The 10,397-nt window shown below is 35.0% G+C and overlaps 1 protein-coding gene across 2 annotated transcripts; it reads right to left on the reverse strand.

The window, feature by feature from the left end:
* Window positions 1–4,078: 4,078 nt before the first annotated feature.
* Window positions 4,079–10,127, reverse strand: LOC147505681 (polyamine oxidase 2-like). Of its 2 annotated transcripts, none has more exons than XM_086558143.1 (10): window positions 9,636–10,127; window positions 9,429–9,544; window positions 9,242–9,330; window positions 9,025–9,138; window positions 7,598–7,685; window positions 6,922–7,007; window positions 6,730–6,832; window positions 5,951–6,048; window positions 5,415–5,853; window positions 4,079–4,769 (listed from the first exon to the last, which is right to left on the reverse strand). In XM_086558143.1, the coding sequence occupies exons 1-10, from the start codon at window positions 9,685–9,687 to the stop codon at window positions 4,458–4,460; spliced, it is 1,497 nt and encodes a 498-aa protein (XP_086414269.1). In that variant the 5' UTR covers window positions 9,688–10,127; the 3' UTR covers window positions 4,079–4,457. The 2 variants fall into 2 exon arrangements, with proteins under 2 accessions (XP_086414269.1, XP_086414266.1); XM_086558140.1 differs by having other exon boundaries at window positions 5,951–6,044; window positions 6,726–6,832; window positions 9,636–9,997.
* Between the last annotated feature and the right edge of the window lie 270 nt (window positions 10,128–10,397).

Consider the following 10,397-nt stretch of genomic DNA (forward strand, 5'->3'; position numbering starts at 1 on the left):
ACCTTGTCAATCCACATGACAATGATTTCCACAAGAATAAACTCTTAGGTGCCAACACAGTATCACAACTTCACTAGTGTCATACTACCATCTGGTAGGTCAAGTCAAATTTAAGATAACATTGAATAGATTCATGGAACACAGAGAAAAATCACATGCAAAGCAATCAAGCATTAGCCCTTAAAGCTACTACTGTTAATTAAAACTTCAATGTATAAATCTTTGTACGTGTATGTTTACCAACAGCCATACTCCTCAAAATATATATATATCAAAACTAAATTGTGGCGCCAGCAGCCCAATAACACAGTGCCATCTATGTCGATCAAATTAATATTCTTTTGTTTAATCTCAAAGTTCCACTAATAGAGAATTAAATACACAACTAATCTAAATCCCAGTAATAAATCAATTATATAAAATTAAGGTTTAGATTACTCACTCGTGATACGCTCTTGTTGCCAACAAATCCCCAGCAAGAAACCTTCATTTTCTTCTTTGAGTAAAACTCTCTCTCTCCACTGTTTAAAACTCTCCCTCTCTCCACTGTTTAAAACTCTCCGTGTAAACACCTTTTTTTTCAAAAACCCCTTAAAAATAGATAATATGGTTTATCCTCTTTACCCTATCTCTTTCTAATCTTTATCCTTTTTATTTTTATCTTATCTGTTATTATTATTTTTATTATTATTATTATTTATTGTACTAGAAAAATATTAAATAAAAACACGGGGTGTTATATAACGGAAATTGTTAATCCCTTTAATTTCAAATATGATGCTACTACCAATTACTCGCACTCTTCTATGATTTCTTTGGATTTTATTTCAGTTAAAATTAATTACAACTTACTTTGTGAAACGTTTTGCCTTCTATAGGATATGAAGAGGATCAACCTCCAGGCCAACTGAAATCTAAATGTGTGAAAGGGTACTATTGTGAGATTTTACAAATAGCTAATCAACGCTTTTTTGTTTAGTACACTATTCTGGGATCTTGGCTCCCACAAGGTAAATGTGTTAATAAGTGCTTTTGATCATATTCTATCTATCATGCCGAACTTATTTATGTTTTTTTTTCCTTCTCCAGTTTCCTCTCATATATATGAATTTACAATTTTTTTTTTTCTTATGTGTTTCTGCAGTGAACTAGAGGGAAAGAATCTATGTATTGAAGAAAATAAGACGCACTGTCAAGAGCAAAGAAATGGGAAGTGAAATTTTAAACAATTTTTTGAAGATTTTGATATTTCAAAATCTTATTTTTGTACGATCCCGGCCCTTTGAAATTTTAAACAATGCGAACAGATTTGAAGATTTTGATGTTTCACAGCACCGAAATTCAAGGAAGCTTATTTTGTGTTCACTTTGTTCAAAATGCATGGTTCTGTTTTTTGTGCCTTTTTTGAAGCTTGCATGACGTCTAATATGTTAAGACCACCATTTGTACCAACTTACTATTTCAATCTTCTCCATTATGACATTTTTGCACTAAAATACTATTGCAATTGAGAGTTCATTACAATTGTACGTCTTACTACTATATAAATGACTATATCATAACTATGATTCTCATTGAACTTCACTAAAGCCTTGTGTGTCAATGTGTGGGGCTCCATTGAATAAATTCTTGATCCTTCCACATGACATTGAATTTAAACACGTCAGACGCTGAGATTCATCAAAATTTTGTCTGATTTTGACTGTCTTGTTATCGTGCATTGGAAAAATTGACAAGTTATTATGATATGTTCGTAAAGAAATACCAGGAGCTTTCCATGAAGCGCAAATGGAAGCAACCCCTTCTAGGTAATACCTAATTATGCTGTTTCTTTGAATGTGAAATTTCCATTGGAATTGAAAGAATAAATTGCTAACACTGGTGTTTATGTGGCCTGGCTTGATTGCAGTTGCATTGTCGTACAATTTGCTGATATTAGACGATGGGGTCATTCCTGTCATCCAATGATGTTCCTGTGGACGCCCTTGGTGTAGTGAGGTTAATTTCGTCGTCTATCTTGATTAATGTTTTAGTGGTTTTTTGAGCTGTATTCATGTGATAGATATGCTCACCTCTATTATATATCCAAGATTGGTGTTGGTGGATTGTTAAAGTTGCACTGTCTTTTTTTTTTTGCAGGCTATTATATACCTCTCTAGCAATGCTTCATAGCATTTGTTTTTCCCAGAATTCGTATCGGCAACGCAGTGTAGCATACGTCTTTTTACTCCCCCACCCTTGATGATTCTATGTAGAACTTTGAATTCAAGTTGATTTGACTAACCGCATACAGAAGTCCATAGGTGCACTCAAACCATCAATTTTGTATATGTATAATTCAAATGTGCGTGAAAAACATATTTTACCATCATTGATTCTCCATAGGCTTAATGTGATATTTGGTTGTAACGTTGGTGCAGTTGACAAGTATATCAGAGCTTCATATCATGGTGTGTGTAATCTAATCTTGAAAAAGCTCATGGTAGTCAATTCTACATAAAAATGTAAAATATTCGGTATGGGTTTGATGACTTAAAGAAACCCGTGCATAGCATGGTTCGCATACTAGTTATTGTACTAAGATAGAAATTTTAACAAGAAATTGGGCCTGCAACCCCAAACTGTTTTCCATAATTACTTACTATTGGGTTTCTTTACTTTTTTGCACTGTTTTCTTTAATTACTTACTATTGGGTTTTTTTACTTTTTTTCACGCGTAATGTACCAGAGTCCTCATCGGCTATTTGGGGAGGGGGCACCCTTCGAGACCCTAGGTAGGCAATAGCTCTCCAAATTAAGATGATGTTTGCAAAGGTTGATTGGAAAAATAATGATCGGGGCTGCAGCCTACACGGCACACAGGAGGAGGAGATATGGGTGCTGTGGATCTTCAGGAGTAAAGTATTATCTGTGCGGAGTACTGTCTTAGAGGTCAAATTGGCATAGGTTGTCCACTACTCAATAAAGAAGAATTTACAGTTTTAAGATCTAGTTCTTAGAAACTAAGGGGGTGTTTGGTTCTCATTTTTTCAAAAAATCATTTTTTCTTAAAAAACATTTTTATGAAAAAGTATTTATTCTAAAAACAGTTTTTCAATAAACTTATTTAGTTGTGATTTTTTTTTAAAACTATTTTATCAAATCAGATTTCGTACTATGTTTTTCGATATATTAATAAAGAAGAATTTACAGTTTTAAGATCTAGTTCTTAGAAACTAAGGGGGTGTTTGGTTCTCATTTTTTCAAAAAATCATTTTTTCTTAAAAAACATTTTTATGAAAAAGTATTTATTCTAAAAACAGTTTTTCAATAAACTTATTTAGTTGTGATTTTTTTTTAAAACTATTTTATCAAATCAGATTTCGTACTATGTTTTTCGATATATTTTGACATATTGTGACATAAATCACTAAAGTCTAAAACATCCCGAGAGTTCCTTTAGCATCCAAAGTGTTTTCTTCAAAGAAAAATAGTTTTTTAACTTGAAAAACAAAGTTTCACCTAATTATCATAAAACAAATTTTTGGGACCAAAAAGTATTTTTTGGATGAAAAACCTTTTTTTTTTAAAATAGAAACCAAACACATTTATTTTTTCAATAAATATTTTTTCACTAATAAACACTTTTTGGTAATAAATAAATAGGATCCAAACACCCCCCTAATGTAATAACGTCGGTGATCACTTTAAATGAGGGGAGTGTACTGTTTTTTTCATCTTATGTCTTTTTCAACCAGGTGAGGCTCTCACTCACCCTTTGTAATCTGTGCTTTGCACTTTTCTCTCAATAAAGTCTACTTATCCACAACAATAAAAAATACATAACTGCAACTGGAAATATGTTTTTAAAGTCTGTTACTCAAAAATCAAAAAAACTACTGGCAGAGATGATAATATCTACCGTACATTTGCACCAAAATACTTTTCTTTTGGTACTGAGAATAAACTCAACTTAAACCTCTATTTCTAGCAAAATTCTATAGATTTTTCCGGAATTTTTGATAAAAAAAGGGCGGGGTCCTAGATCAGTAAGAGCAAAGAACTATTTGTTCGGTTTCTGTGATGACCAGTTGAAGAATACAACTGAACAAGCTGAGCTTCATTAATAAAAAAACCACACCATTCTTATCATTTTGATAATACAGTCCACATGATCACGTCTTTCCCCAAAGCTGCTGATGTCATGCCTCGGAAAATATTCAGGCAATTGACTCAGAACTTTTTGAATGCATGATAATCAATTGTTTTATAATTACTAGAGTAGGAGTCCATCTATTGTCCACGAGTTACTGAAGGAAGAAGCTATGCTACATAGAGGACTGTACACATTTACCTGGTGCTCCAAAGAAGTCACGGAAAACAGTGATTTTCCCATTATTCCCCAGCACCAAATCAAATGGCAACAATGTGTTAGCCAGACCTAACTATGTCAACAATGGATCAGAATTGGAGATAGCTTACACTCTAGAGATCAGAAGCGGGACACACGATGAGGCCGACTCCTCACCAATGATCGGGTGAAACACATCCAACTCTCCATATCGTTCAAGAACACGATTCTTGCACTCCTCAGCAGCCATTAAGCCAGTTGAAAAGGCACCATGCACTGTTCCTGGATACTTTTCGCTTGTCGCCTCTCCCGCAAAGAATAAATTATCGACAGGGATCCTCAGCCGCTCATACAGATCATGGGGTTTCCCTACTGTATCAAAGCTATAGGATCCAAGTGAATTAATATCTGTCCCCCAGTGAGAGACAAGATATTGTATCTGCAAAAGATCATGATAAGAAAATGTTAAACACAAAATCTCAGGAGTCACTAGATAAAGGCAAACTCTTTTGAATTTTGGAACTTTCCTAATGCTCAATAGCGTATATCGCTTGCTATTAGAATTTAGGGATGTGCAAATGCTCTCGCAAGTTCCCAAACGTTTTAAAGTGTTGTGTTTTCATTTATTTATTTTCAAAATGATTACGTAAGGGCATATGATAGAAAGATTTTAATACTTTGTCCTCGAAGTATTCATTATGGGTTGTGGAAAAACAATTTGTTAGAGAACATCAGTAGGATCTACTGGGTTGTGTAGGTCTACCAGATCAACAGATCTAATCATCCCTGATAAGAGCTAAAAAAAATGGTAAATGGACTAACCTCACAAGTCTATAGAGAGTATATCTACAGTTTTCCGGTCCATCACACTGCTTTTTTTAATAAAATTATTGTTTTACTGGTAAAAAAAATATCTCCTGTTTTCAGGTCAGTCAGTCGTAGTTCATAAGAATTCCAAGACACCATTAGTTGCTAGCTAAGTCCTTTTCAGGCATTGAGGTGTCAGAAACTTTGCCTAGGCATTTCTTTTCTTTGACAAAAAAAAAACAAAAACAATGTAATAGAATACGTGAATGAAAGTTACCGGTTCAGAAGCATCAGGAAGAATCTTCTTAAGCTGCATATAAGCAACATTGGCAGCAGCTTCATCAGACATCTTCTCCATGTCAAGGGCCAGCCGACCAGCAGGCATGTAAACAAGGACGGGGTTGCCGGTTGCTTTGTGAAGGTTTAAGAAATAGCTGCATCCATAAGAACTAGAAGCAACTACTCCTAAGAACTCTACATTTGGCCAGAAGACCTTGCCAAAGTGCAAGGCTATCTTATTCTCAGTTCCAACTCCAAGGTCTGCAATGGCATTTTCTTTCCACTCTGGTAGCCTTGGCTCAAAGGTGATGTGCTTGGCTTTCAGAACACCTAGAGGAGCAGCAACTACAACTGCATCTGATACAAATGTTTTTCCATTCTCACAATAGATTTTAACTCCACGAACTCCACGATAGCGCTGAGTAATTTTTGTCACCCTGAACATAGAAGGATGAGCAATGCTAGCTATTGAAAGACATTTTCAAAATTAAAATATTAAAGATAAATATACCAATTGAAATGAAATTCTCATACCTGTGGCCCAAGCGGATATCAAGACCTTTAGCAAGAGTGTTTATAACAGGGCGATAACCACGAACCATAAGCCCATGACCACCAGAGAGCAATTCTTCCTGTTTTCAGGTATAAGGACAAATTATTAATGTTCACACATTACCAATCTAGTTCGACATAGGCAACCAATTCACAAGTCAAAAGTCAAGAAACTTCTCCACGCAACCAAATCTCACCAAAGGAATGCTATGTGATTATGAATTTTGATTTGATGGTGCCACTTCTATGAATGTGTGGTGAGAAGAAGGAAATGAACGACTTGAAAACTAGAGTTTTTTTTTGGACTGATATTGGTCAAGACAACATGGGGGAAAGATGAAAGAGGTGGTAAAATTCAGTAAATCCAGAATATCTCTATCAGCTACCTGATTTTCCGATATTATACATATCCCTGATATTGTCCGAAGTAAGGGGGCAGTTGGGTCATGCTCCCATCATTAGTACAATGGACCATGAAAAAAAAAACTAATTGAAAAGTGTAGTTTAGTGTACTCTAACTGGATAAGAACCTCCAGTCACATGATTTAATGACCGTCAAATGCATTCTCACATTTCTAGTTCATTGAATACTCTTAGTAGAGGGTTCTCTACTATACTAGGGACTCCAGTAATTTAACAAAAAAAAAACTAATCGAAAATTACCAACACGACATGAAAGTCCTAAAAGTAATGAACACCAAAATACACTTTTGATGAAGCTCCAAAATTATTCAATGTCAACTTCGATAAATAAAACTTGCCTGATCCCAGTATTTAAGTGATATTGTATCTGCATCCGAGGCGAACCAACCTTCCATTCGACATATATACCACTGCAATACTTTGTTAGCAAGCCCTTCTTGCCTGCAAACAAGATTTCAAATAGTAAATACGAGCATTAACCAACATCAAATTAGCTATAACACCTAAATAAGGCAGAGCAGTTAACAGACCTTAAATCTGGTCGCCGTTCCAAAACAATTGAGAAGGCCTCGGATATTGACATGTCTTCACTGCGCTCCTGCCTTACTTCATCGGTCTGAAATTTTCAGATACAATAATATTCATCATGATATGTATATAAAGGCAATTATTGGGATATGTAGTTTCTATCAAAATTGGTTTTAAGTTGGATGATCCAAATTTAAGATGATATCAAAACAGTACCTGGCCCTTGCACATCACCCAATAAATTGGTCCAAGTGATTGGCTCAAGTTACCGCACACGTGAGGAGTGTTTAGATATATGGTTAATTGGGAATGGAATGTCTCTAGGATTTTAATTATTTTGATGCAAGATTTGAAATGCTCTTGCATCAGATAATTAAAATCCTCAATTAATATGTATTGAGTTGGATACTTGGATGCCTCAAAATTAAGAGTAACTCAATACCATAAATCATTATCATGTAACTAAATACCATAAATTGTTATTTATACTTGCATGTATCAACACAATTAAGAGAAACAACATGAAGAACTCTTAAAAATTATATCCCAAGGGAAACATTGTTACTTTGTTGGGTTGAATCCTGCTTGGTACAGTGCCACTAAAACAGACCTAAAAGCAGTGAACAACATTAAGTAAAGCAATCAGCAGATGTTTTGACGAGCAAATAGAAATATTACCGCTTTTAGGATGCTCTCAAACACTTCACCAATCTTTGTAACTAGATCTTGAGGAACTTGCTTTCCATCTATATCAAAAAGTGCATAGCTGCAAACAAACAATGGTAATCAATAGGCTACACAAGCAAAAAGTGACTTCAGACAGCTCAAAATGTTATTAAGTACATGCATTAGCATTCAATCTCAGTAAAAGGGATTGGCCATAAATTCATAATGATCCAATCGAAAGATGAATGATCCAATCTACCTATTAAATGGAATCTTGGACCATCCACTCCATCACCTGGGAAGATCATTGATCAGATTCATAGTAGAGCAATTTACAGGTTTTCTGAATAACAGAAAAGAATTGGTTAATAAGGCAAGTACCATTACTAACTTTAATTTATATGAATTATGAAATCATCCTATGAAGAGACCTTATTTTTGCAATCTCTTCTAGTCTCCGTACCAGTGTCTCGCAAAATTTATTGCATCTCAGAAATCTCAAATGAATATATAAGAGATCCCATCAAGATGCAGATAAATCTTCTTCTTCTTTTTCTTGACAGTTAGAACTTTATTCCTTAATCCCTTAAATTCCCTTTGCTCAGTGGAGGTGGGAGTCGAACAAAGACCTTGTGCCAAACCTCCAAAGTCTAACAAAGACCTTGTGCCAAACATTTTCTGATATGCAAGAATTTATCATCAAGGATGGAAAGGCGCCAAGCCCGAAGGCCAGCATATTGCAAACAGTAACCGTCCAAGACCTACTTGGCACCTTCACCAGACCAATGTTGGGAGCATGTTGGCTGTAGAGAGGAGGGAATCAAGCTGAGGATAACTCGTCTTAAAAGTAGAAGCCAGTGGCAGCAAAGAATTTGTCCGTAAGGGTAATGTGTGATTGCGCGAAAGTCGACTAGTCTGAAAAGGGTGGAGGCTGTACCAGGAGTTTAGTCCCACACTCCCACATTGTCAGGAGTCGTCCAAGCCATGGTTTTGTAAGTGATTAACTACTCAGCTTCCAAAGCCTTTTTCTGTAAAACCTCACCTCATGGGAGGTGTGGTTAAGTGGAAATAATATTGGTGATATAGTGGGTTTGGAACATCGCAGCTTGGACGACAACAACTCTACAACAAACACTTTATAGCGCCTAGATGGATTGCATTAACATCTAGATATTTTACGAGTTCTATTCTTTGTTGTAGTGTACTAAATATTTCTCAGTGGAAATTTCTTTAGTTCGGTGCTTTGCACATTACTGTCACATCAAAACTTGATACTATGACTAGAAGGTAATAATTCTCCACTGAAGAAAGTCCAAGAGTTTTCCTTCATCAAGACTAGAATATGATTGGTACGAAACAACACTAAGGCAGCGAAAACATTGCTGTTCACTTGTTCTCCTAATTACAAGACAATCAAATAGATAGAGATATATGCTCACCTTTCCAGATCATGGTCATACAGCACAGAATTGTCACCACTTGTTCGGTACAACGGCAATCCAAGTCTTCCTATCAAAGGGGCCAACGGATTCTCATCACAGACACCATGCAACCTAAAGCATAACAAAAAAAAATCAAAAATCCTTTTAGAACTTACAAATTGGTTATGCATTCTAATTAGTCTGATAAAACACTAAAATAGTAAGCAAAACAAACCATGATGCACCCATATCAACAGGAAACCCAAATTTATAATCAGTGCAAGTTCTCCCACCAATCCTTTTGCGAGATTCCAACAAAACAACCTAATAATAAAAACACATTGCACCGTATTAACATATACAATTATAACATGCACTAAAAACCTATATAAATATATTACAAATATGCATTATTATAATACCTTAAAGGAGGCATCATGAAGAGCCCGAGCAGCTGCAAGTCCACCAAAACCAGCACCGATAACAACAACAGTAGGCGAAATTTTTTGCTTTTTCTCATTATTTGGATAAATAGAAACTACAACAATTAACCAAAAAAAACAAATTTAATTAAAAACATAATTTAATCAACTTAATTAATTAACTTTAAACATTAATATCTGATAAACCTTTTTTTAATGGAAGAATACTCTGACTCTGACTCTGATCTCTGGATTCCATGATTGGAAAATAATAATCTTAATTTTTCAGAATAATTAAATAAAGGAAGATGTAATAAAGGTGAAAAGTGAAGAACGAAAATCAAAAGACAAGTAATGAAGTGATTTGAATTGGAAGGGTTTCCTAAATTCACCAAACAGCTCATGCGTATATAATTGATCAATGAATATTATATCAGATCGATCTCAAAATTAGCTGAAACAATTTTCAAGATCCAATCAAAATTTGAGATGATGGAGATGTTTGTTGAGGAGAGATATAAAAGAGGAAGAGAAACAAAGGAGCGGAGGTTCCCCTTTTTATTTTGTCCAAAGAGTTTCCAGGGCTTTATTGGCGTGTATAAATAGAGTTTCGTTGTAACATGAGAAACATCCACGTGATTGATATATGTGGGAAAGGGCGGTGCGTGCAATTAATTGAGTTTGACATTTTGACGCCCCGCTTACTAACTACCTAACTGGCAAAACCTTTTTATGTTGCTGCCGCTTTTGGACCACATCTTTTTTTAAGTTGGAATCTCAGCATCCCATCTTTCATAATGCCATGAATAGCTTGCAGTGGGGTCTGTTGCAACTAGAAAGTATCTGATACAATTCTTTACCAAAAAAAAAAAAAGTATCTGATACAATTAACTCAATTATGTGGGGGTCCCATTGTGTTTATTACCCAAACAAAATATATGCACACCCGCAATTTATATTTATATAGAT

This window comes from Coptis chinensis, chromosome 4 (assembly GCF_015680905.1).
Source record: "Coptis chinensis isolate HL-2020 chromosome 4, ASM1568090v1, whole genome shotgun sequence".
Lineage (NCBI taxonomy): Eukaryota > Viridiplantae > Streptophyta > Magnoliopsida > Ranunculales > Ranunculaceae > Coptis > Coptis chinensis.